Source organism: Danio rerio, chromosome 15 (assembly GCF_049306965.1).
Source record: "Danio rerio strain Tuebingen ecotype United States chromosome 15, GRCz12tu, whole genome shotgun sequence".
In the NCBI taxonomy this organism is placed as follows: Eukaryota; Metazoa; Chordata; class Actinopteri; order Cypriniformes; family Danionidae; genus Danio; species Danio rerio.
Genome location: NC_133190.1, coordinates 941477 through 967500, shown reverse-complemented (window position 1 = coordinate 967500; position 26024 = coordinate 941477). Strand labels below are relative to the sequence as shown.

The window sequence follows — 26024 nt, the reverse complement described above, 5'->3', positions numbered from 1 at the left end:
TCTGCACGGTTTGGTTTGTGTCTGTGTCTTTGTGCCTAAGACAAACTGCCAGTCTCTGTTCAAGATCAGTTGGTTCACGGAAATTTATGGTCGACTTTTGTGTTGCAGTATTGGTAGCAAAATATCAAACTAAGCCACGGACAACTGGAAGTGAAGGTTGATTGTGTCTGGATTATAGCCTCTTCTTCCTCTCTCTGCAAACTAAGGATATGACAGATCTAACATGTCTTGCTTTTGTCAAGCATGAAGAAGACAATTATAAAATCATCTTCAGATGAGATCAGATTTTGATCAGATGAGATGGAGTTGTTGACTGTTTGTAAGCAGCTACTTGAATTTCGTTCTTATACTTCCAGTCTTGTAAATTGCCATTTTTGCTTCACCCAAAAGAAAAAATTATACCTGGCAACAAAATTGAAGTTTCCGTGTATATGTGTAACCACAACTAAAAACTTCCCCCCCCCAAAAAAAAGTCTGACTAAAACAATTAAATAAATGAGTTAAAATCTAAAAAAATAAATATTTAAGCCTTTAACAAAACATAAAGAACATTTGTTACAGCTACTCGGATTCATAACTGAGACAAAAGCATTTACAGCTTCAAACATTGAATTTTTCCACACTTAATCGTGGCGTAATAAAGGAATTTCAAGTGGTGAGAACATTCTTTCTCATAATAACAAGCTGTTATTTTTATTAAAACAACATTGTCTTGTAATAACTAGATCTATGTTGTTAAAATGACGTGGGGTGTGTCAGTATTCAACTAGTTTAGTTTGTTTTGTATGTTTGGTTTGACAGAGATTTACCTGTGGTCTATTTCCCACCATTGTTAGAACATTATAGCTAATTTCCACAAAACGATATGCTTCAGTACAGTACAATTCGATATGTTTCACCCTGCTCAGGCTTGTGTTTCACCTGCCAATAGTGTCTTTACTTGTAAATACGGTGTATGCCAGAAAGATGTAATTGAAGTAACTTTTACACAAAGTAGAAAGCTATAGTTTGTTGCTTCTAAAGTTACCCCTACTGAAAAAAATAGCTTAAACCAGCCTAGGCTGGTTGGCTGGTTTTCGCATGTCGACCGGTTCTATGGGGTTTTTGGCCATTTCCAGGCTGGTTTCTAGCCATTTCCATCCTAGTCTTAGCTAGTCAGGCTGGGAGATGACCAGCTAAAACCAGCTTTTTACTATGTATAAAGCTACACACACAACATGCACAATAACAGCTTCAACATTGTCATTTTTGAAGACACAACACAGCAAAAAGCATTTAGCAAAGCATTTCCCCCCCATCATGTTGTCTTCCGGTCTTTTTTAAGAGAAAATGTTGTGTTTGTGAGATGATTTTTTGCAGAATTTATGATTTATGGAAACACAACCCAGGTGAACAAGAAGTGCTCTTAAATATATTAAAAAATGTGCTTGAAAAGTAGATAGTATGTTTAAAGCACAATTAGCACAAATTACATACTTACTTGAAGTGCATTCTGAATGTGTTGGTTTGCATTTTAATGTATTTATAATAAAGTATACTACAAGTACATAGGTAAATATTCATAAGTGCACTTTTAAGAAATATGCTGGAACTCTAGCATACTTTTTAATGTATTTACAGAGAACACACTAACTTTATTCTTTCTTAATGTATGTTTTATTTGTACTTTGAATAAGAAAGAACATATTTTACATACTCCAAATGAACACGTGCTTTAGTCTGTATTTCAAAATATTTTACTTCACACTAATGTTAATTGTCAATTGAAAAAGTTGAAAATTACAGTTTTCAAGCATTCAATGCAGTTATTTATGTTTGCATTGTACATTTACAGCATATTGTAATATATGTAAACTACATTCTTCTGAATGTTTGTGTTAATTATTGTTGAAATAAAGTAGGTCTTGTAGTACTCTGCAAATGTATAACTTAGTGAATATTAAATGTGTTATTTTGAAAAAACTATATATATATACTTAAGATTAACTTTAAGCTATTTTAAATATGTCGTAACATACTTAGTTGTGTTAAAATGGACATACTTTAAGTACAATTAAAGTGTACTTTTAAAGGTGTATCTTATTTAAAGTACATTTAAATCATATCTTTAAAATACAGTTATAGAATATTTTTAACACTGTTCAAATATTGTTAAGTTCAGATAAAGTGTATTTTTAGCCCGGCTGCCGTGCATTTTAAAACCAATTAAAGTATAGTATAAGCTCAGTTGAAGAATACTTTAAGATCAGATTAAATATAATTCAAGCACAGCTGAAGTGCATTTTAAAACTAGTTAAAGTATTATTTAAGCTCAGTGGAAGTATATTTTAAGCCCAGTAGAAAAAATATTTTAAGCTTGACATTAATGTGTTATTACTAGTACAATTAAAATATGCTATTTAGGTCTAAAACGTACAACTTAAGTACACTTTCTTTTCACCTTGGAAGACCATTGTTTGTTGCTAGACAATTCTGTGAAGTTGTTGGACCAGTGCTTTATATTTCATTAAATTTTTTTAACTCTTTATTTCCATGATGCATGTTAACAGGGGAATCAGAGTGAAATTTAATACCGTTTATGACCATTTTTAAGATTCTTCCCATACATTTTAAGACCTCATCACCACCAATTAGTAATGCGGACAACATTTTAACTTAAAGTATATTTACTAAATGCTGATTGTAAGTAAACAACCCTAAACTAAAACAGTATTTATATTCAGAATAAACATGCTAATCCAGCAGGGGGCACCAATAGAACAGCAGTTATTGCAGTAAACAAAGCAGTGCAATGTCAAATTTAGCAGGATTTGTTCACAGCATCCCAATATTTCCTAAAATCAGGAAAACTTTAGCACACTCACATAACATGTAAGAATTTCAAATAATTTTTAAGAGTGTTAAATTTCTCTAAATTGACTTATCAACTTATAATACTTTTTAGGACGCTGTGGACACCCTAGTTTATCCTCCCTATCACAGATTTGGCAAAGTCATCAAAGCTTTCGTCAAAAACAATTCCAATTAAATATATGATAAAAAAATCTGGTAAATTATAAACGGGTTCCCCAAATGTGGTACTGACTCTGGAATGAATTTAGATGCTGTAGCCCATGTTAATGTAGTATTTTGAGAACAACGTAAACATTTAAAGGGTTTAATTCACACAGTATTTACTCACCCTCAAGTGGTTACAAACCTCTGAAAACCTGTAACCATTGAGGAAAAACAATAACTGTAGAAGTCAATGGTTTTTCATCCTTCTCCAAAATGTCTTTGTGTTTGACAGAAGAAAGAAACTTCTAGGTTTAAAGCTAATAAAGGGAAAGTAAATGATTTTGGGTGAACTATCTCTTTAAAGGGCACCTATTTTACCCCTTTTTTAAGATTTACGATAAATCTTTTGTCTCCAGAGTGTATCTGTAAAGTTTCAGCTCAAAACACCCATCAGTTGGCTTTTTAATGCGCTCACCTAAGCCCACCTCTAACCCTACCTCCATTTGAGTGCACTGTGTCTGCGATCTCAGCTTGCATTATAAAGGCTGCATTCAGATACTGTTGGAAAGAGTAGAGGAGACTCGGTGTTGGGATCTATTCGTTCATTTTCTTGTCGGCCTAGTCCTTTTATTAATCCGGGGTCACGGCAGCGGAATGAACCGCCAACTTATCCATTTTTACGCAGCGGATGCCCTTCCAGCCGCAACCCATCTCTGGGAAACATCCACACACACATTCACACACACACTCATTCACTACGGACAATTTAGCCTACCCAATTTACCTGTACCGCATGTGTTTGGACTGTGGGGGAAACCGGAGCACCCGGAGGAAACCCACGCGAAGGCAGGGAGAACATGCAAACTCCACACAGAAATGCCAACTGAGCCGAGGTTCGACCCAGCGACCTTCTTGCTGTGAGGCGAACGTGCTACCTACTGCGCCACTGCCTCACCCTCAGTGTTGGGATAATTGCTTTAAAATATTACCAGGCTTGTGAAATATTACGGAAGGTAGAGAAGGTCAGAATATAAAACGAGATCGCCTATAACTCACAGACTTGTTGAGATCATCTGTGAAAACATTGTCCAGTAATTTGAAAGAAGCAAGGGCTACTTGACGGTCCTTCATAGAGAATGGCCTAACAGAAAATAACACCAGTGACACATTAAATGCTAGCAGAGATCCAGAAATGGCAGACATTCAAGAAGATTATGAGGAATGGGAAAGAGATTCTCAGTGAGTTGGTCGGTGGTCAATGCTCAGACTGTGCAGTTCGATTTCCTATTGCACCAGTTCACTCTAATACCACCATGCATACTAGTGAAGCATGGCTGGAACCAATGGCTCATAGCATGCTCAGAGGGTTTACCTAAATAAACTAGAAGCTGTGATCAGAGGTAGTACAAATGGTGAAGCATGTGTGTTGTTAAGAAGGTACTCAGAACCTGGAGCTTTATCTCAGAAAGTAAAAGACAAAACTGCAAACAATTCAGAGAGGAAACAGACATTGAAACACTGATATGTCTGTCAACTGGGAGGAAATATCTGAGACACACGTGAGGAAAGGGAAACACCCATGAATATTTTCTGAATACTTGGAGATGTTTTAGACATTCGATAACAGTGAGAAATCTCAGAGCATTGTTTGTCGTGCATGTGGATGGAACGGCCACGTTTTTTAAAACTGTTTAAAAAAAAAAGAAGGAAAGCTCAGTGGTTTGTTGCAGATGTGGAAGGATGGGGCACATGGCAAGAGTGTCACACTTCACTCAAAAGGAAGACAAGTTATAAAGATTTGCATAAGAAAATAGCCAGATTAGAAAACCAGTTGGAACAGTTGAAAGGAATGAAGGAAGAACCCATTCACACATTATCAGACACACCACTGCATGAACATGACAGTAGCTCAGTCTCAAGGCGATGCTGATGGGAACTGTTAGAATTGTTTAATGGTAGCACAATATCTCTGAGGAAACCTCACAACAGGATTGAAGCATATTCAGAGGCAGCATCTGAAGTCTGAGCTGCAGGTTAGTGGATCAACCAATGGTTTAACATGGTGAAACTTTCAATATTTCTTCAGGAGATGCTGAGATTTCAGTTTTGTGGAGTGCTGACAGATTAGTGTGAGTGTAGATTTATTTATTGACTTCATTTATATATGAATATATAATTTAAAAACTTAATTTTCTTACTAATTTATACAAGCCAACAATCAACTTACATAAACAAAATACTATAGTGCTGTATGGTAAAAGCCTACAGTGTTTAGCTGTACACTGTTTATATTATAGCATTAAGATAATTTTATTGAATGTTACTTTATATTGTACTATTAATTAGTAGAGTGCTAAACTGTAATGAAGACTGTTGTACACTTTTGCAGTAAAATATTGTAGGATAGTATAACCTATAGTTATTGAAAACTACAGTGTTGGTTAATTTTAATGTTGTTTTGTAGAGTATTGTTTTCATACAGGAAGGAGCTCTAGGAATCTAAATCAGGTGCATAATCACTAGCATAACGTATTCATGAAATGAGGAACTAAGTTGTTGTTAACAAGCCAGACATGGGGTGAGTGAAGGAAGTGTAGTGAATATAACAAGCGTTTAATAGTAAAAATCTATACATTTTATTTGTTATAATCAGACTTGATAAAAACCGTCTGCAGAAACACTTTGATTGACATTCTTCCTTTGTACCTGTCATCAGAAGGGGAAAGCCCTATCCACTAGTTCCCATCTCTCCCTCATTAGCATAAGGTATTTGTCTTGTTGTGAATCTGCCACTATGCTGACACTCAGGCATTTGTAGCTCCATCTTTTTCTGTAAAACAATGGTACAATTAGGATCAAAGGCTGGAAGGGTCAGTTTCAGAGAGTTAGAAAAGATTATTTGTGGGCTATTTTGAGCTGAAACTTCACACACACTCTAGGGACATCAGAGACTTATTTTACATCTTGTATAAGACGGCGTAATACATTCCCTTTAAAGGTAACTTTCAAGATACCAGATGCAGTTGCTTTATAACACAAAGAATGGTCAGATAGGGTTGATAAGAGCAAACATAATCATCAAGAGCAATCAAAAAAGTCATCAAAAAAACAGGCAGGAGATGTGTTAGGCGAGGAATCAAAATATGGCAAGGCAAAACAAGGGAAGGAAAACGCTTTGTAAAGGTTACAGGAAACAACAACAAGACTCAACAATGTCAGTGTGTATGTGCGCTGTATAAATAGTCCATGCAATGGGTCCTTGAGCAGCTTCAGCTGTCCGTGTTTGCAATCAGTCGGGATCAGGAACTGGTGTGTGTGTGCGGTGCAAGCTGGAAGTTGTAGTTCATATATGTGGCGGATTTGTAGTTTGATTGCTTGTCATAGTAACATATGTACAAACTTTTTAAATCTAAACTGCTGTCATGACTAGAGGAGCTGAGATAAGAATTTGTATTTTCTGTCCGTGAACAACAACAAACTGTTGAATTGAAATGTTAATATGCCGACTGTCTGAACTAAACTTTAGTTTAGAATTTAAAACCATTTAAAGGAAAAAGTGAGTATGAAGGTAAACAACATTTTTCAGATGTTCTCATCTTCTCCATTTCAGCAGAATGTTCACGTACACAGTGTCTGTTGTGACTGGAAATCAGGTGTTTGCTGGGACTTTGAACTACATTTACCTGACGCTGGTGGGTGAAGAGAGAAGCAGCGACCGAACTCTGCTGGACAAATCCTGGTTTGAACGTTTGGACAGAGGAAAGGTTAGATTTCAGGATGTTCAGTTATATAGTTTAAAACCCCATAGGTTAAGGTAACACAAACCATTTGAGGAAATCGATTGCAACAAATCATTTAATTTCTAAAACTAATCCTAATGAGTGCTGTGGACTTACTCCATTTGAATAAACGGATCAATTTGAGTTGTGTAACAGAAGTTGTTGTTAAAGGTGGTTTCCATTGACATCCATGTGGAGGAGACTCTTGGAGAGCTTCTGCTGGTCAAACTGGAGAAGGAGAAGTTCCTGATCAATGATGATTGGTACTGCAGGAGCATCAGTGTAACAGCACCCGCTGGAGACTGCTTTGAGTTCCCCTGTTATCGGTGGATAGCTGATCAAAAGGAGCTGGTTCTTCCAGAAGGACGGGGTAAAGTCCTGAATGAGGAAATATACTCTCCTTTGTGCATTTCTGTGTATTTATGCATTGTGTATTTGTTTCTTCAGGTCGATTGCCTCAAGATGAAAAGCTCTCAATAGTGAAAGAGTGCAGGCACCTGGAACTGGAAAACAGACAAAAACATTTCAGGTATTTTTGGCAGTGACAATACTGTCATTTGGCCGTTTTTGTTTGTTTAAAGCTGCAGTAGGTGATTGTTTCCAGAAACTGTTTGGTTGTGCTGGTTGAAAGTCTCTTCACAGTCCAATAGTAATGATTAAAGTAAATGATCTAAATGTGTTTATACAGTTGAAGTCAGAATTATTTGGCCCCCTTTGAATTTTCTTTCCTTTTTTAAGTATTTCCCAAATGATGTTTAACAGATTCAGCAAGTTTTCACAGTGTGTCTGATAATATTTGTTCTTCTGGAGAAAGTCTTATTTGTTTTATTTTGGCTAGAATAAAAGCAGTTTTTAATAAAAATAAAATAAAAAACATTTTGAGGTCAATATTATTAGCCCCCTTAAGCTATATATTTCTTCGATAGTCTACAGAACAAACCACTGTTATACAATAACTTGCCTAATTACCCTAATCTGCCTAGTTAACCTAATTAACCTAGTAAAGCCTTTAAATGTCACTTTAAGCTGAATACTAGTGTCTTGAGTTATTAAAACTATTATGATTAGAAATGTGTTGGAAGAAGTCTGCTCTCTTTAAAACAGAAATTGGATAGATAATGTAGATTTATATTCAGTTAAACAACAGAACATCAGTAAATAGCGCTATTCTGCCTAGCCTGCTTTACTGAGCTGAAGTTGCTTTTATCTTCACATTGGGTCATTCCTGAACAATGATGCGCTCCCTATATTGTTCACCGCGACTCTGAATATTCGCTCAAAAAGAGTATGTCAGTATGGCTTAGTAATGAATGTAATTCCTGCACGTCGCCCGCCAAACACTAAGCATACAGTAGTGGCTTTAGGACAAAGCGTGTTAGAGTGAGACCTGCGGTCTGAATGCAGTCTCAGTGCAGCAGGTCTCTTGCCCTGTCTATTTTAACCTTTAGCCCTGCTGGTAATCTGGAGGATTTAGATGAGCACAGCAGCATGGCGATGTGTCTAAATGTGAACAAACTCCACTGATAAAGGACAAAGTCCGCCATTCTCCGACACACTCATACTGCTCTCCCGACAAAAATGCTTGCAGCACACAAACAGTTTTGCTGTATCAGTTCTGACAGGATCGTAGAGAAAAACATGCAACAAACTCCTGGATCATGGAAACCTTTCATGAACGGCTAAATACTGTGTGCCGTGGGTCTGTAGACGTGTCTCACCCAGTCATCAATGTAGGATCTCACAGCTTGGCACTGGCAGGTCTGTCTTGCCTTTGCAAAGCACGTGCAGTCATGAATAATTAAGAAGCCGGCTCTTCTCATAGGATAAGAAAACTCCGCTATGAATAATAATGAGAAACCCACACGTCATCTTTGCACTTGCAGATTTGCGCTAAGTCACCGATTTTTCGGCCCCAAAAGTCATTTTAAACCCGGAAGCTGAAATTAGCTGACAAAAGCTCAACATTATCCAGTTTTTCCCACAGTTAAAGCTGACAGGTGCTAACATTGTCTTAACTGATGCTCAACACACACACACATCTGTTAACATCTCCAAAAAAGTACTTGAGGGTTTCGTCAACCTTTAAAGCGATGCCCCATCACTCTTCCTGTTGTTTTTAGCTCACAGGTTAATATCAGCAAGTCACTGTCCAACAACAGAAAGATTAATGCTGTTTCTTTTGCAGATGGAAAGAATGGAAAACTGGTTTCCCAATGTCTATTGATGTCAATGGATCCTCTGAACTTCCTCTGGACGTTAAGTTTGATACCGAAAAAGTAGTGGACTTCAAATTGCATTTCCTGAAAGGGTAGGTTACCCTGTTCATGTTTATTATTTTGCTTAAATCCCAGACTAACGTGAATCTTACTGATTACTTTAGATGTAGTTAGACTGGTGCTGGAAAATATTTCTAATTAAATGGAGCAACAAAAGGGCGAGGCAGTGGCGCAGTAGGTAGTGCTGTCGCCTCACAGCAAGAAGATCGCTGGGTCGAGCCTCGGCTCAGTTGGCGTTTCTGTGTGGAGTTTGCATGTTCTCCCTGCGTTCGCGTGGGTTTCCTCCGGGTGCTCTGGTTTCCCTCACAGTCCAAAGACATGTGGTACAGGTGAATTGGGTTGGCTAAACTGTCCGTAGTATATGAGTGTGTGTGTGAATGTGTGTGTGGGTGTTTCCCAGAGATGGCTTGCGGCTGGAAGGGCATCCGCTGCGTAAAAACTTGCTGGATAAGTTGTCGGTTCATTCTGCTGTGGCGACCCCGGATTAATAAAGGGACTAAGCCGAAAATAAAATGAATGAATGAATGAATGGAGCAACAAATTGATGGGATAAGTCTTTAGCCAATAATTCACCCCACCCCCCAAAAAACATAAAATTGAGGAGAAAAAATATTTTGTTTGCAATTTAGAAAACAATATAATCATGTTTCAGTTGTGTGCAATGTAGTTTCAAGTGTCTTTACAATTTGGTTGCTTTATAATTTTATGCAACCTTTAACATTTTTGTTTTGGAATATGAATTTTTTGTTACATGAACTCAATAATTTAGGTAGGAAATGATCTCACAAAATGTAACTTAACCATTCAGCAGGCACAGGACATCAACATGACGTCAGATTGATGCTCTACCCCAACATTGTGAGACGTTGCATTTTGTTTGGAAATGAAAATTGGGTTGACGTCAGATTCCAATGTCTGGCCAACTTAAATGTCCAAAGTTGGGCAGACATTGCATTTTGGTTACTTTCCACTCATTCATTAATTTTCTTGTCGGCTTAGTCCCTTTATTAATCCGGGATTGCTTATCCAGCAAGTTTTTACGCAGCGGATGCCCTTCCAGCCGCAACCCATCTCTGGGAAACATCCACACACACACTCATACACTACAGACAATTTAGACAATTCAGACAATTAATTCACCTGTACCGCATGTCTTTGGACTGTGGGGGAAGCCGGAGCACCCGAAGGAAACCCACGCGAACGCAGGGAGAACATGCAAACTCCACACAGAAACGCCAACTGACCCAAGGCTCAAACCAGCGACCTTTCTGCTTCGCCTGGTCACTTTCCAACGTAACCTAAATACAGCAACATGTCAACGTCTAATGATGTCACAGCTTGACGTTGATTGGACGTTACTACTATGGCGTCTATCAGATGTTGGATTTTGGTTGTCATACCAGACGAATGAATGTCAGTGTTTGACGTTGGTTTAAGATGTTGGCTAGATGTTGGATTTTGGTCACTTTCCAACACAACCTAAAATCAACAAAATGTTGACGTCATATTACGTCTTTATTAGACGTCAAAATAATGTTCTTAGCTAATGGTGACTTAAATCTATCTTAATATTAACATCTTATGATATTGTGTGTCTCCTAGGCAGAATCACACACTGAAAATCAGATTTTGAGCATTCAGCTGTATCTTTCTTCTTTTTCAGGATTGGAAATGTTGGTCTTAATAAATGTAAAGGTTATTACCAGTCTTGGAAAGATTTTGCAGATTTTGAAAAAGTGTTCATAACCATTGAGAACACAGTGTCAGGTTTGAATAATTTAATATTTTATTATATTTTTTTAGATTGAGCATCCATGTGCTGCCAAACAAATGCAAAAATCATCATATTATCAATTCACCCATTAACCCACTTTATCATTCATTATTACAGAGCATTTGATGCAGAGGTGGAAGGAGGATGCAGTGTTCGGTTATCAGTTCCTAAATGGCTGCAATCCTGTGATGATCAAAAAGTGCACAGAACTTCCAGAGAAGTTTGTGGTCACGCAGGAGATGGTGAGGAACTCCCTGGATAAAGGAACCACACTGCAGTATGAATTACAGGTTAGAGAAACACTTACTAAACGTATACTATTAATCAAGTTAGATTAAAACTACCAATATTGACAGCCTTTTTCTGTACACTTAGTACAGTGGTGCATTTCAGCCAACAAAAAAAAAGCTTCAGTCAATTATCTGGTAATTAAGGGATTTTATGTTGTTAGAACTTTTTTCTTATTAACAAGGTGTTATTTCTTATTAAAAGAACATTTTCTTGTAATAATGAGATTGAATGTTAAAGGGTCATGAAACCACTCTCTTTCAGTTCAAGGGTATCTCAGAATTTTTCTGGGAAGAGTGGGCGTGGCCGACAGAGCAGGGTAAAAAAGAAAGGCTTGTGTCAGTTGGCTCACCATGCAGCTCAAGATAAATAAAATCTGATACAAAATGTGAGGAGACGCATGATTTTATAAGTTAAACATTTAAAATGCAAAGAAATAAACAATAGGTCATTTAATGTTGCTACATAGAGTTGAAGTCAGAATTATTCGCCCCCCTTAGATTTTTACTTTCTTTTTTAAATATTTCCCAAATGATGTTTAACAGAGCAAGGACATTTATCAGTGTGTCTGATAATGTTTTTAGGTCTAGAAAAAAAAAAATTGTTTTATTAAGGCGAGAATAAAAGCAGTTTTTAATTTTTTAAAAGCCATTTTAAGGACAAAATTATTAGCCCCTTTATTTTTTCCTGATAGTCTACAGAACAAACCATTGTTTTACAATAACTTGCCTAATTACTGTAACCTGCAAAGTTACCCTAATAAACCTAGTGAAGTCTTTAAATGTCACTTTAGGCTGTATAGAAGTGTCTTGAAGAATATCGAGTCTAATATTATGTGCTGTCATCATGGCAAAGAGAAAATAAATCAGTGATTAGAGATGAGTTATTAAAAGTATTATGATTAGAAATGTGTTGAAATCTGCTCTCTGTTGTAAAAAAAATTCTCCTTTACAGGCAGGAAACATCTACATAGCAGACTATGAAATACTGGAGGACGTGCAACCCAATGACACAGACCCCAGCACCCGGCAGTATTTGGCCGCCCCCTTCTGCCTGTTTTACAAGAACGGACAAAATAAATTCATACCAATCGCTATTCAGGTGCCTGCAGAAAACTATTATTCCACAATAACTTTAAAATAAAAATCAGTGTCACGTTTTATTATATTCTGCTCTGGTTTCTGGAACAGCTCAGTCGTCAGATGACTCCAGGACAGATGAACACAGTCTTTCTTCCCAGCGATAATCACTACGACTGGTTGTTAGCCAAGATGTGGGTGAAATCCTGTGACTTCAACGTACACCAGCTGGTCACACACCTTCTCAGGACACACCTGACAACTGAGGTGTTTGCCATAGCCATGTTCAGACAGCTCTCTGCTGTCCACCCTGTGTACAAGGTAGAGTATACAGCACTTGGTGTTTAATGTTGGTTACCACATGTTTGATAAAATGCCTTTAAGATGGCTGTTTCTCAATATGCATTCTTCAGCGGTCTTGCGTTCTCGTGTAACGTCATCATCAGCTGCCAAAGTTCAGTACTAATACTCAAGAGCACAAGAACAGAGGATGCGTGAAACTTCCTGGATGTGTTCTTGATATCGAGGAAGCACCGATGCAGATTTGAGCGCCAAACTCGCTCTAGAAGTCCCAGAAGTCATTGCGGCTGGAGGTGGGAAGCGCAGCATGTTATTTAGATTCATTATTAAAGTTCAGAGATATTATTTATTTAGCTTAGGAGTTTCCCTAAACGAAACGGTGAATATAAACATTAGCATGAACATGGACAGGAATATTACATATTAAGGGTATTTATTTGCTGAAATTTCGTATAAAAATCTGAGTTATTTAAATTGTGTAGTGTAAATTTATAATGTTTTTATGCAGAGTATATATTTTAAAAAAGGGGATAAACGATAAATGGTTGTATGAATGCTGTAATTTTTACTTAATTTTACATCAAACACGCATGAAGGTCACGTGACCATCAGGAAGAACGCAGCATCTCATTTCTCACAGGACGTGTTCTCTGTTCTCGAGATCTCTCGAGTTTGTTCTTCTGAGGACACCTGGCAAGACCGCTCTCCACAAGAACGCAAGTCCATTCTCTGCGTTCTTGGAATTGAGAAACAGCCTTGTTCTGTGCCTCAGGAGTTTCTTCTTGCCTTTATTGATTTATTAAATTTTACCTGGGAAACCACAAACCTTCCCAAACGCAAGAGAATTGATGTAAATGTTCAGAGGAGTTCTAATTAATATTAAAGTTTTATATTTCAGTTCATGGTTTGAAGCCTGAATCATGTTTTCTCTGAATCATTTTTCTCTTCTCTAGTTACTGATCCCTCATGTCCGTTTCACCATTGCCATCAACACTGCAGCACGTGAAAAACTCATCAATGACACTGGGGTCTTTAATGAGGTATTTATTACCATTTCCTATACTCAAATAAGTTAACAAGCCACTTGCTCGATTTGCAAAATACAAATATGTCTTATGAAAAAGAATGGAACTAGTTTAGTTCTGTTAAACGATGCTTTCATGTTGTTTCCTCTGTTCGTGGACAAAACTTCTTGTGCGCACTAAAAACACCGGCTGCTCACAAATAAACTACTTGAAATTCTTAAGTACAAAAAATTTAAACACTTGAGAACTTTCACTTCAGTATGGTGCTTAAAGAGCACTTCATCTTCTACTCAAGTCACTTTTTGACAGAGCACTTGCACTTTTTCCCAAATCTGGATCTCTAGTATCATATAAATGTTTGCTTTTAAATAACAGTAACAAGTAATCTGTCATGTATTACAGTTTGGAAATAACTTGCACAACACTGATTGAGAAGGCACGTTCAGAACAACGACAAGAGACACAAAACTGACAAGACATGACCTGTGCCCGGACTTTGCCACAAAAACAAGAATTAACAAGACCAAAGTGGCAGAATCCTAACAACTAACTGTTTAATGTCTAAAATTATTTTATTCCATCATTATGACTTTCGTCCTGTGATATTCTCTGTTCTGTTCACAAGAACTCATCCGTGTTTTCTCCTGTTTTAAAGGCTAACAGCAGTGGAGGGATTGGACTTCAGCAAGTGATCCAAAAGGCCATGCAGACATTAACCTACAAGTCTCTGTGCTTCCCTGAGGCCATGAAAACTCGAGGAGTTGACAACCAGGAAGATCTGCCCAACTACTACTACAGAGATGATGGCATGCTGGTCTGGGAGGCAGTGAAAAGGTACTTAAATATGCACAAACCGCAGTTTTTTTAGTATTATTTTTACTTGCTGATTCATCATTTGCCTTCCTCCAGCTTTGTCTCTGATGTGGTCAAGATCTACTATAGTAGTGATGAGACCGTTCAGGGAGATGAGGAGATCCAGGCTTTTGTTCAGGATGTTTGCTCCTCTGGTATGAAGAATTGTCCCAAGAACGGTGGTGAGTACAGGATTATTTTACTATACAATGAATGAGTCTGTGCAAGCTTGTAAATGTAGAAGTTTGTCAGCTTCCATATGCATTATTCACATAATGGTACTTCTATGTGAATGATCTATGTTCACAGAGTTTCCAAGTGCCCTAAAAACCCAGGAGCAGCTGGTTGAGTATCTGACCGTGGTGATTTTCACAGCTTCAGCACAACATGCAGCAGTCAACTTTGGACAGGTGGGATTTCACACACTTCTCTGGAGGAATATAAACTAGACCTTGCAAATATCCAGCCTGATATCTGTGTGTCTCTCCTGTGTTCCAGTTTGACTGGTTTGCTTGGGTCCCGAACACTCCGTCCACCATGCGGAAACCTCCTCCCACAGAGAAGGGCAAAGTGGATATGACGTACATCATGGAGAGTCTGCCGGACCGCCAACGCTCCAGTTGGCATATAGGAGCAGTTTGGGCACTCAGTCAGTTCCAGGACAGTGAGGTTTGATTACTGAATTTTCATAACTAGCTTACAGTAGACCTGCTTCCAATATACTTATTGACCAAACAAAACAACAATTCACTGTTTTGTCCTAATCTTCTGTCCAGCTGTTTTTAGGCGAATACCCTGATAAGTATTTCACTGAAAAACTGGTCACTGAAGCAATTGAGAATTTCCGCAAGGAATTATTTGTCATCACTAAGATTATCAGGAAGAGAAATGAAACTCTGGAGCTGCCCTACTTGTATCTGTGTCCAGACAGAATCCCCAACAGCGTGGCCATCTGAAGAAAACATCTGTGGCAAACATCTTCAAAAGCTGCTCACAGTTCATTTACACAGTATTTGCTTAGCACTTTAAAAAAAGGCAGCAAAAAACATTGGAAAGCATGGTTTTAATTGGGCTGTTTAGATCTGTATCACACACAAAAAAATAAGCACAACAAATTACTGTAATACAGCGGTCCTAAACTCAATTGCTGGAGGGCCGCAGCTCTGCGCACTTTAGCTCCAACCACCTTCAACTCACACCTGTGTAATAATAGTCTTGAACACATAGTAGTCTTGAACATTTAACTATTGAACTATTTAGAACATAAACATAATGGATACAGCAGTGGATATTAACGAGTACCCTGTCACATTTGCCATGCCAAAACGCACGTGCGTGTGTGTGCGCGCTCAAACTTTATAAGGACATTGTGTGTGACTTGTTTTAGAAAGGCTTGAATTAACTCCACACCAAATACATCAAACAACCGTTGAAAAAGTTTGTACTGTAATAAAGGAGATCTGCTTCATTCTCGTATGATACTGTGCTGCTTATGCGTGAGCTGCACCAGAAGACGCTACACCCGTCATAGCAATAGTGAGCGATCTCTTGCTTACAAAGCATCTTAAATTTCTAATATACACAAAGGTATAATAAATAGTCTGATGGGTGTTTTGAGCTGAAACTTTACAGACACATTTTGGAGACACAAAAGTCTTATATTAAATCATGAAAAGGGGGTAAAATAGGTGTCCTTAAAGAACTTGTAGATAATTGGACTAGAAACAAGACACATTTTTTTTCCAGGGTAAGTACGTCAAACAAAGAGGACAGCCATGCATTTGCTCTTGGACACAGTATACATTTATTTATATTGCATTCATTTTGCATGCTTGGAATTATCCAATCGCAAATTCAAGTCATTACAATTTAATATTAATTTTGATTAATTTTTGACAGTCTTGTGAAAGCATGACACACACATTTAGAATCAAAAACTGTCCCTTTTTTAGTCATTCTTAGTCACAGTTACTGTATATTGGGGCACTTTCTGCTGGATGAGTTGCAGGGTTGCAGATCACAGCAATCTGTAAGAAAACGTAGATAAATGCATATTAATTGATATTCGATAACTTTGACTCATTACTGAATTCTTTTCACCTTTCCAGTACATGAACACTCATATTTTGTGTTTTGTTTCTTGAGTACCAATATACTTAAAGTACAATTAAGCTAGGATTCAGATCTCTCTTACCTCTGAGCTGTCATGGAGATGGGTCTGTGAAGTTATAACTTGTGACATAAACTGCACCTTTGGAGAAACACAGGTTTAATATTTTTAAAAAACCATTAGAATATCAAGTAGAGATCACGTACCATGAAGACATGTTTTTAAACTTTAAAGACAATCAATAGATTTGCAACAGGCTCATTCTAAAAACGTAGTCCAGCGGACGTTTCTGGAGACCGCGGGATCCCGGGAGGTACGTATGGCTGCATTTAATTTTTTTAAGCGAACGCTACGGGCGGTGTGACGTCGTTCTCTTTCGCGCTTACCGGCTGACTGCTTACCTCTGTGTGGAGGGCTTTCCTGCTGCAGTCAGTTTGTCCGGTCAGCTCATCGTGTGTGTTGGCGGACTTCAGATGCAGAGAGGAGGAGTTGACAACAGCGTCCGGGTTCGAGTCCGGGGAAGAGCGGTTCCAGAAACCAGGTAAGACAAAAACAGAATCCAAAAAATAAAGTGAACGAGTTCATAACAGGGTGAGAATGCGATGAAATCTGAAAACGTGATAAGAAAAAAAAAAAAACAGACGAGGGTTTTTCTTTTTCTAGACGGCTTTTCTAAATTGTCGCTCGGGTTCAGGGAAGTGAGTGGCCGGGCGGGTCAATCGGTAAAACTGGTTGGGTTTAGGGAAGGAGGAGGGTGGGTCAGTTGATTGGCCGGTCAGGCAGTCAATCATTCGGTCAGTCAGACAGCGGCCTCTGGTGGGTTGACGCGAGAACAGCGCGGGCTCTAATGGCACTCGCGAGAGATGTTCGAGATACAAAAAAGAGTGCACAGCGGGCTCTCGCGTATTCACGAAAACACAAACTGCACAAATACGTACCTCCCGGGACGTATTTTGCGGTCTCCAGAAACGTCTGCTGGACTACGTTTTCAGAATGAGCCTGGGTTGGATATTTACATGTTTTTGACCCTTGAACCATGTTTTGAATAGTTGCATTTTAGCCAAATATTGCCCCATTTTAACAAACCATTCATCAGTGGAAATCTTATTCATTCGATTGTATCCAGGGTCACAAATGCCCTGGTGCCTTCATCTGGTTTTCTAAAAAACAGCATCTGAAAGTTATAACAACTTTTAAAAGTTTCTCAGTATGCTGCTGTCATGAGTAGACAGGACTCAGACAGGTATTATGGCCCGCTTCCACTGAGTGGTACGGTAGGGTACGGTTTAGTACGCTTTTATGGCCAATTCCACTGTCAAAAGTCGTACCGAACCAAACCGTACCGTACCACTTTTTCGGCACCCTTTCGAAAGGGTCCCAAACACGAGAAAGGGTCCCAATAGGTGGAGCTAGACGCGCAGCTGAACGCTATTGGTTTACAGAGATACGTCATTCTCTTACACAACAAGCCAGAATGTAAACAAAGCTGTTGACCTGTCAAGTTACAATGTAAGCATTTTCTGAGTCCACATAACTAAAGGCACAATTCATTGCATTCTAGGAATGATTTATTGATGGAAAATGCCACCAGGTCACTGAACCTCTTAGTAGAAGCTAGCATGGCCAGCAGAGCTGTCTTTTGTGACAGGTACTTGAACGGCATTGACTCAAGCAGTTCAAATGGCTCTCTCAGTAGACCCACCAGGACCACAAAAAGATTCAACGAGGTGATGAGAAGTAGGTGAGATGGATTTATTTACCAAGCACTTCTGAGGAACTGAATGACCAGGTCATGGTTCCTGAGCATCCTGCCATCCACCGTATCAACTTCAAAACCAGTGGTTCTCAGCCAGATTCCTGGAGACCCCAAGCACAGTGACTGCACCCGAAATCTCCTACTGTTCCAAGTAGGTACTACATCTAAATTCACTTCATGACCATTCAAAAAATATATGCTATTAGGGTTGATTAATCAAAAATAAACCAAAACTGAAATTCATAGACTATAACTTTTGGAATTTCTCCATGTTGGTTATTTGTTTTATTCATCTTGTTAATACTACCTTTTTAAAACACATTGCTACATGTAGAAAGCCTTAGCACTTCAGAGTTTCACTCTCAGCGTAGAGTGAGTACATTGGAACATGCTTGCTCTGAGTGAATCCCCACTAACAACTCTTAGTGACCGACTGAAAGGGAACTCCCGACTTGACTTATTACTCACCTGAGGAGAGCAGCAGGTGGCTTTACAGGCAGACGCTGACAGAAAAATGGAGATGATACACTCAAGGATGGCGAACACCAACAACACACCACTGATTCCCATGGAAAGAGTCTGAGAGAAGATTCAACATTAACATAAATAATAGCAACAGAAAAAAGAAGACTAAATTGACACGTACGCTTGCTGCTTAGCAGTCCAATATTTAGTAAAATAATATACGTATAGATCAAACTTTCCTAAGTTTACATGGATAATGACAATGCCTCCTTTCCTAAAGATCTGTAAGTACTAGGGATGTAACAATATTGTAAATACCGTCATACCGCAATAGTAATTTTTTTCAATATTTTTCTGTAGGCGCATGACTCAATAAAACTATATTTCTGAGAAAAGTTTGCTCAGGCGAATTTTTCCAGCTCTTTTTCATCTCCGCTACTAGCAGCACACTCCATTTCCGCATTACTGGATCTGTAGCAACAACAGACCGCAAAGGATTATGGCCACGCCTGGGCTGATGGGAATTGTAGTTTCCGCTACCTCCCGTTCGCTTCATTCGCCTGAGCAAATTTTCTCAGAAGACCTATAGTTTTACCGAGTCATGCGACAACGGTAATATCGAAAAAAAATTGTTATTGCGGTATGACAGTATTTACAATACCGTTACATCCCTATAGTTATATGATAATTTTCCTTAAAAAACCCATCTCTATCTAAGTAAGTGAGTGATTAAATGTTGAATGTGATGAGTTTTCAACAATACTAAATTGAAACTTTATTTTTTTTATATGGTTTAATAGTTTTTTGTTATTAAAATGTAAAAATTGTTTCAAAACTTACAGATAGATGGCTCATTTGTATGTCATTGATATGTTCAGTGCTAAGGTAAATAAACACTTTTGGCACTTCTTTTCATTAGTTTTGTTTTTCCTGTTAATGATTCAATAAATACCGTACCGTGCCATTCATACCGAGGTATTATCGTACCGTGAAATTCTGACACCGTTACATCCCTAGTAAATACTATTATTATATTATTGCAAATATAAAAGTGTCACGTTATGTGGGACGGATGTAATAAAAACAAGGAATCTCAAGAATGTGAGTTTTTAAAAAAGCCCAAAAGAAAGCCAAAACAAACCATAATCCACATATAAGATAAGCCCAGACAATGAACTGAAGACAATGAGACTGACACCGATAGATGACAAAAATGTTATAGAAATTAACAATACCCAACTAAATAATATTACATACCAGATAGAAATAGCGGTAGTAATCGTAATGGCCAGAATAGTCCCAAAAACTGTACATTGAATTCACTGTCAAATCCATTGCCAATAGTATAATGGAAAAGCCTGCAATAATAGCACTGATGATGTTCATTCCAAGTGAACCTTTCACCTTTAGGCAGAAACACAACACAAAGCAGAAACTTTAAATAAATAGATGAACACAAAATAGCCATGAGTGGCAATAGCCACTAGTTTATCGCTACAATGTAGTTTTTAATTTAATTGAAATGATATAGATAATAACAAATACAGAAATTGTTGTGTACATACCAAACACAAACTGGAGGGGGAATTGAGTCTGTTTTCTGCAGCAATGCAGAGTGAGCCTGTGCTAATGTACTGATAGAAGAGAGGACAACATTAAAGATTCTGATAATTTAGCTTGTAAATTTAAAGACAGAATGTATAATTGTTTAACTGTTCCTTACAATGACAGATCCCCAGAAAGGACAACCAAGACCAGCAAAAGGAGAGTTGACATAAATTACAGACACAATGCCGAACAGGAGAGTCAACAAACCAATCATTATCTGGACAGTCTGTACAGGGCAAAAACAGTACAGTCAGCATGACAATACAATTCATATAAAGTCGTCATGAAATCAAAATATACTCTTCTTATTTTTATATGTATTTAATCACATGGATACCATTTTATATGTATTTAAGTCATGGCCTCTTCACCTGTGTGTATCACTCCGCCTGCAGCGAGTGCCAAGCAGAAGACCTCTACATACATTTCTGGAGAGCGCCAAATACATCCCAGGGGCTACGTTTTTTTGCAGTAAAAGTTTTTGCAGTGTATGGTTTTTCCATTCACGCCTGCTGTTCTCACGTAAATCTACCAGAGGTCGCTATCGACTGACTGACTGACCCACCCCTCCTTCCCTAAACCCAACCTACAGTGTTTTCAAAAGCACAGATTGACCCGCTTCCCCCTAACCCCAACAGACAATTTAAAAGTAAAGTAATCCAGAAAAAGAAAAGCCCTGTCATGTTTTTATCATGCATTCAGATTTTACTTTGTTATTTACTTAGTTTATTTTATTTTTTGGCTATTGTTTTTACCTCACCTGCTTTCTGGAACCATTCCTCACCAGACTCAAACCCCGTCATCAAGGTCAACTCCTCTCTCTGTTTCAAACCCACCGACATACATGGCAAGCTAACCAGACAAACGTAACAGTGGGAGAGCTGTCCATATGAAGGTAAACGGTCAGCTGGTAGCGTGAAAAGAAACGGCGTCATACCACCACATAACATTCGTTTTAAAAACGAAATGCAGCCATACGTACTTCTGGCTACATAATTCGAAATCTCCAGAAATGTTTATAGGGCTATGTTTTCAGAATGAGCCTGTGGTGCAATGATCATTCAGCCTGTGTTTGCCCACTGAGAGCACTCCTGTGATGGGTTGTCTAAATATAACAATTTTAATGTACTCACTATCCTTCGGCTCACAATTTGAACTGTTTACTTGTTGAATGTAGTTTCACATTAAATTTATTCCTGCGATTCATCCATCAGTGTCTTATGATCCTTTAGAAATCATTATTATATGATGATTTGCTGTTCAGTTATGATCAGTAATTATTGGTGCAAATCACTAATAGTGATCCTTTCAATTATCAATGCTGACTCATGCTGTATTCACACCCGACGCGGAACACGCGGATAAATCGCGCTATTCGTGAGTAAATTCCCGCGTGAACATTTGAGTTTACTCGCTTTATTCGCGCGTAAAACCCCGCTTCATTCACGCGTCAAATTCGGGTGATGGGCAGGGCTTCTGTCTGCCCGGTGACTCTAGCTTCGCAGCTAAATGGCTAACATGGATTTTATGAAGAAAATAACAGTTTATGTGCTTTATGAAGGCTGAAAAACAGCGTCAATACGTTTAGGGTCGTGTCTGAGTCCACAAGATTCTTTCAGAGGTGCATCCAGCTCTGTGAGCTCATAAACTCCTTCAGAAACTGAACCTGGATGACGGAGGCTTTCAGCGGTGCTTCTGACTGAGCCCAGCACAGTTTGATGAACTGGTGTCTGCTTGAGGATTTCCCCCGGAACACCATCAACAGGTTCTATGTCCAAATCACGCCCCCACAAGAGCAAGCTTCTGATTGGTTAACACGGCACAAATGTCCGCTGAAGTTCAGATTTTCAAACTAGAGCGATTCGCGCGAATTGCGCGTTGTGCGTCAAACGCGCAAAATTCTCAATTTGCGCGTATCGTGCCATTCGCACCGCGCCATTCGCATCATTCGTGCCGCAGGATGTCTATTTGCACGTTTGCATTGACTTAACATGTAAATCAGTCGCTTGTTTTTGTGTTTTTGATTTTGACGCATGTTCCGCATCTGGTGAGAACGCAGCATTTAAGAAAGCTCAAAATAATAGCTTTTATCAGTCTACTTTTTTGACATTGTAAATGTATTTATAATACATTTACAATACAAAGATTGCACACAATATGTATGCTTTTGTGAACCACTTCATTTTGGGATTTGGGTGGTGCAGTGGCTCAGTGGTTAGCACTGTTGCCTCACAGCAAGAAGATCGCTGGTTCGAGCCTCGGCTGGGTCAGTCGGCATTTCTATGTGGAGTTTGCATGTTCTCCTTGTGTGGGTTTCCTCCAAGTTTCCTCCACAGTCCAAACGTATGCACTATAGGTAAATTGGGTAAGCTAAATTGGCCATGTGTGTGAGAATGTTAGAGTGTATGGGTGTTTCCCAGTACTGGGTTGCAGCTGGAAGGGCATTCGCTGCGTAAAACATATGCTGGAATAGTTGGAATTGTTCATTCCGCTGTGGCGACCTCTGATAAAGGGACTAACCCGAAGAAAAATGAATGAATGAATAATATTATTAATAATAATAATACAAAAGATAATAAAAGAAAACTTAATGAACAAATTCTCACCCCAAGGGCTTTGGGTTGGCTTTTCAGAAATGCCTTTAGTTCAGTGAGAGATGGAGCTCCCGCTAGCTGCTGTAGACTAACGGGGACATTCGCATGTCCAGCTGGAGTTTGAGCTGCTGGTTGAAGCTGAATGATGAAGGTTGAAGAGCCAACGGGCATCACTGTGCTGGACATCCTTGTTTCTCAATCTGGAACAGACCAGCAGAAAATCATAGTAAATCACGGTGTGAATGGGGTATAATTACAGCTGGTGTTGTTCAGCCAACGGTAAACTTGCCATAAAAGGTTAATGTGACTGTTTTCAAGGTTCCTTTTAAAGCATATAGTTAATACTGTGGATAGAAATAATGTTAAAAAGAAGAGCTGTAGTAGACCTTGAAAAAGGTATAAAATACACAAAATCCTATTAGTCGAGCATTTTATTTAAATCGTTTATAGCAAATACTCATTTCCAAAAACACTACTAGTCATTGTACGTCCAGGAAATGCATTCGTTAATATGTCAGTCGACAAAATGCAAAAATAATGCAAAGAAAGGACTTTATATTAAAGGTGGTCAGATGTAAAGTATAAAATTTTGTGGTTTACCCGAAAGGAAATTCTGTCTTTGGTTGGTTCGCTACTTGATCTTTCCTCTGTAGTTCAGATCACTCTTCTGAGATCAGCCAAATGTGAACCTTTATGTCTGTTATTACCTTAATTCTACTGGTACAGTTTCCCAGAATGAAAGGTGGAGCACAGGTTGTTAGGAGGAGTTAGAATTTCAGTGCCACCAGGAAATATAGAGAATATATATATATATATATATATATATATATATATATATATATATATATATATATATATATATATATATATATATATATATATATATATATATATATATATATATATATACATACACACAGTTGAAGTCAGATTTATTGGCCCCCTGTTTATTTTTTCCCCAATTTCTGTTTAAAGGAGAGAACATTTCTTCAGCACATTTCTAATCATAACAGTGTTAATAACTCATCTCTAATAACTGATTTATTTTATCTTTGCCATGAGGACAGTAAATAATATTAGACTAGATATTCTTCAAGACACTTCTATAAAGCTTAAAGTACATTTAAAGGCTTCACTAGGGTAATAGGGTAACTAGGCAGGTTAGGGAAATTGGGCAAGTCAGTGTATAATGATGGGTTTTTCAGTAGAAAAATAGTATATCTTAAAGAGACTAATAATATTCACCTTAAAATGGTGTTTAAAAAAATTTAAAACATAATTTGAGAAATATATACATATATAAAAAAGGAGAAAAACTTAATTAAAAAAATTTGAAAAATTAGTGACAGCACTAATATATATATATATATATATATATATATATATATATATATATATATATATATATATATATATATATATATATATATATATATAAAAGAGAATTCAAAGAGGGCTAATTATTCGGACTTAAACTGTATATAAAATTTTTTTTTTTTATACAGTTCAAAAGTCCAAATAATTATCCCTCTTTGAATTTTCTTTTATATATATGTATATATATATATATATATATATATATATATATATATATATATATATATATATATATATTAGTGCTGTCAATCGATTAAAAAAATTTAATTAATTAATCACACTTTTTTTGGCTATTCAAATGTAAAATTAATGCAAACGCAAGACAAAAAACTATTTAAATTCAAAATATAATTTATTTATTATAGTTTATTATAGTTTTTGTTTAACTTGTAACACAGATTTCTTCATGTAAACAACAAACCCACAATAAACCATCAAGATCCTGGCTTGACAGACATATTTATTACAGAAATTAAAACACATTCATTTCTGTTTCTATGTATAAGACTGGATCTCAAGGAAGCCTCACTGCATCTGGACAGATCATTTTTCTAATAATGAATCAGCAGCATTTCCCAGTGATGGGTTGCGGTTGGAAGGATATCTGCTGTGTAAAAACTTGCTGGATAAGTTGGCGGTTCATTCCGCTGTGGCAACCCCGGATTAATAAAGAGACTAAGCCGACAGGAAAATGAATGAATAAATCAGCAGCAGTGTAGGCATCTGTATAATTCTGTTCTTTTGTATTTCTCCAGGCTGACTGTGGAAAGAGAATGATCAGAATAAAGCATTGTGTTCCTCATCAGGTCCAGAATCTAGTATTTGCATCTTTTCCATGCAGTCAAATATATATATAGAAATGCTGCTGTCCAAAACCAAAGCAAAAGAACAAACAAGCTGCAGGCTAAACTAATGCACATGTATGCTAACATATCTACAAATGTAATTATTACGAATAAGATGTGGGTGACACGATGGTTCAGTGCTTAGCACTGTCGCCTCACAGCAAGAAGGTCGCTGGTTCGAGTCCCGGCTGGGTCAGTTGGCAAACACATGCGCTATAGGTGAATTGAATAAACTAAATTATCTGTAGTGTATGTGTGTGAATGAGTGTGTATGGGTGTTTCCCAGTACTGGGTTGCAGCTGGAAGGGCAACGGCTGCATAAAACATATGCTGGATAGGTTGGTGGTTCATTCCACTGTGGCGACCCCTGATTAATAAAGGGACTAAGGAAAATGAATGAATGTATGAGGTGTTTTTACATGACTGAGTGCGGGTGATTGTGAGCAAACTGAGGGAGTAATGGTGGATTAACATGGCTCATTTTTGTTGTAGATCAGTAACACAACCTTCATTAAACTTTAATTTAGCTGCTGCAGAAGGCCAGTAAGAACTTTATATTTCCTTGTTTAGTAGCAGGAAATGAGCATGCAAATGCTGTTTGGTTGGAATTCTCATAGTCTTTAGTGTTTTTCAACTGAACTGACATTGCATTGCCTGTATTCAAAGCAGGAAGCTTATATCCTGATAATCAAGTATAGGCTACTTTTTAATTTGGAGAGTAGGATTTACATGCATGTATTATCAGATAAAAAGAAAATCTGATGCTCTCCGTTAAACAGAAATTGAGAAAAAAATTAACAAGGGGCTTAAAAATTCTGACTTCAACTGAATATATAAATAGGAGGTTCTCGTCTTCCTTTTTTTTGTCCTCTGCTGATCACAGTTTCCATGTGTTCATG

General features: G+C 37.8%; 3 protein-coding genes and 1 long non-coding RNA gene across 10 annotated transcripts in view; 2 read left to right on the top strand and 2 right to left on the bottom strand.

Annotated features, from left to right (window-relative positions):
- alox5b.2 (arachidonate 5-lipoxygenase b, tandem duplicate 2) overlaps window positions 1-1492 on the bottom strand; it is a 31765-nt gene extending 30273 nt beyond the window's left edge. Inside the window, exon 1 of one of the 2 annotated variants that reach the window (XM_073923257.1) lies at window positions 1481-1492. In XM_073923257.1, the coding sequence (XP_073779358.1) occupies window positions 1481-1491 (11 nt within the window). In that variant the 5' untranslated portion in view covers window position 1492. Of the gene's footprint in view, window positions 1-402; window positions 580-1480 lie in introns of those variants that run through there. The other variant, XM_073923269.1, reaches the window with a different exon arrangement.
- Window positions 1-26024, top strand: part of LOC141377992 (uncharacterized) — a 199496-nt gene that overhangs the window by 59799 nt on the left and 113673 nt on the right. The gene's annotated exons all lie outside the window — the stretch shown is intronic.
- On the top strand, window positions 273-15840 carry alox5b.1 (arachidonate 5-lipoxygenase b, tandem duplicate 1). 6 transcript variants are annotated; one of them, XM_073924273.1, is made up of 15 exons: window positions 273-319; window positions 6608-6761; window positions 6948-7146; window positions 7224-7305; window positions 8962-9084; window positions 10716-10819; window positions 10944-11116; window positions 12069-12215; window positions 12305-12514; window positions 13447-13533; window positions 14174-14352; window positions 14428-14552; window positions 14680-14780; window positions 14869-15039; window positions 15147-15840. In XM_073924273.1, the coding sequence occupies exons 2-15, from the start codon at window positions 6612-6614 to the stop codon at window positions 15324-15326; spliced, it is 2031 nt and encodes a 676-aa protein (XP_073780374.1). In that variant the 5' UTR covers window positions 273-319; window positions 6608-6611; the 3' UTR covers window positions 15327-15840. The 6 variants fall into 6 exon arrangements, with proteins under 6 accessions (XP_073780374.1, XP_073780371.1, XP_073780372.1 ...); XM_073924270.1 differs by lacking the exon at window positions 273-319 and adding an exon at window positions 4462-5030; XM_073924271.1 differs by lacking the exon at window positions 273-319 and adding an exon at window positions 4495-5030 and having other exon boundaries at window positions 6611-6761.
- Window positions 16154-23686, bottom strand: si:dkey-77f5.10. Its single transcript, XM_003199992.7, has 8 exons — window positions 23504-23686; window positions 22916-23103; window positions 20425-20535; window positions 20267-20335; window positions 19959-20105; window positions 18705-18815; window positions 16565-16621; window positions 16154-16397 (listed from the first exon to the last, which is right to left on the bottom strand). The coding sequence occupies exons 2-8, from the start codon at window positions 23087-23089 to the stop codon at window positions 16329-16331; spliced, it is 738 nt and encodes a 245-aa protein (XP_003200040.3). The 5' UTR covers window positions 23090-23103; window positions 23504-23686; the 3' UTR covers window positions 16154-16328.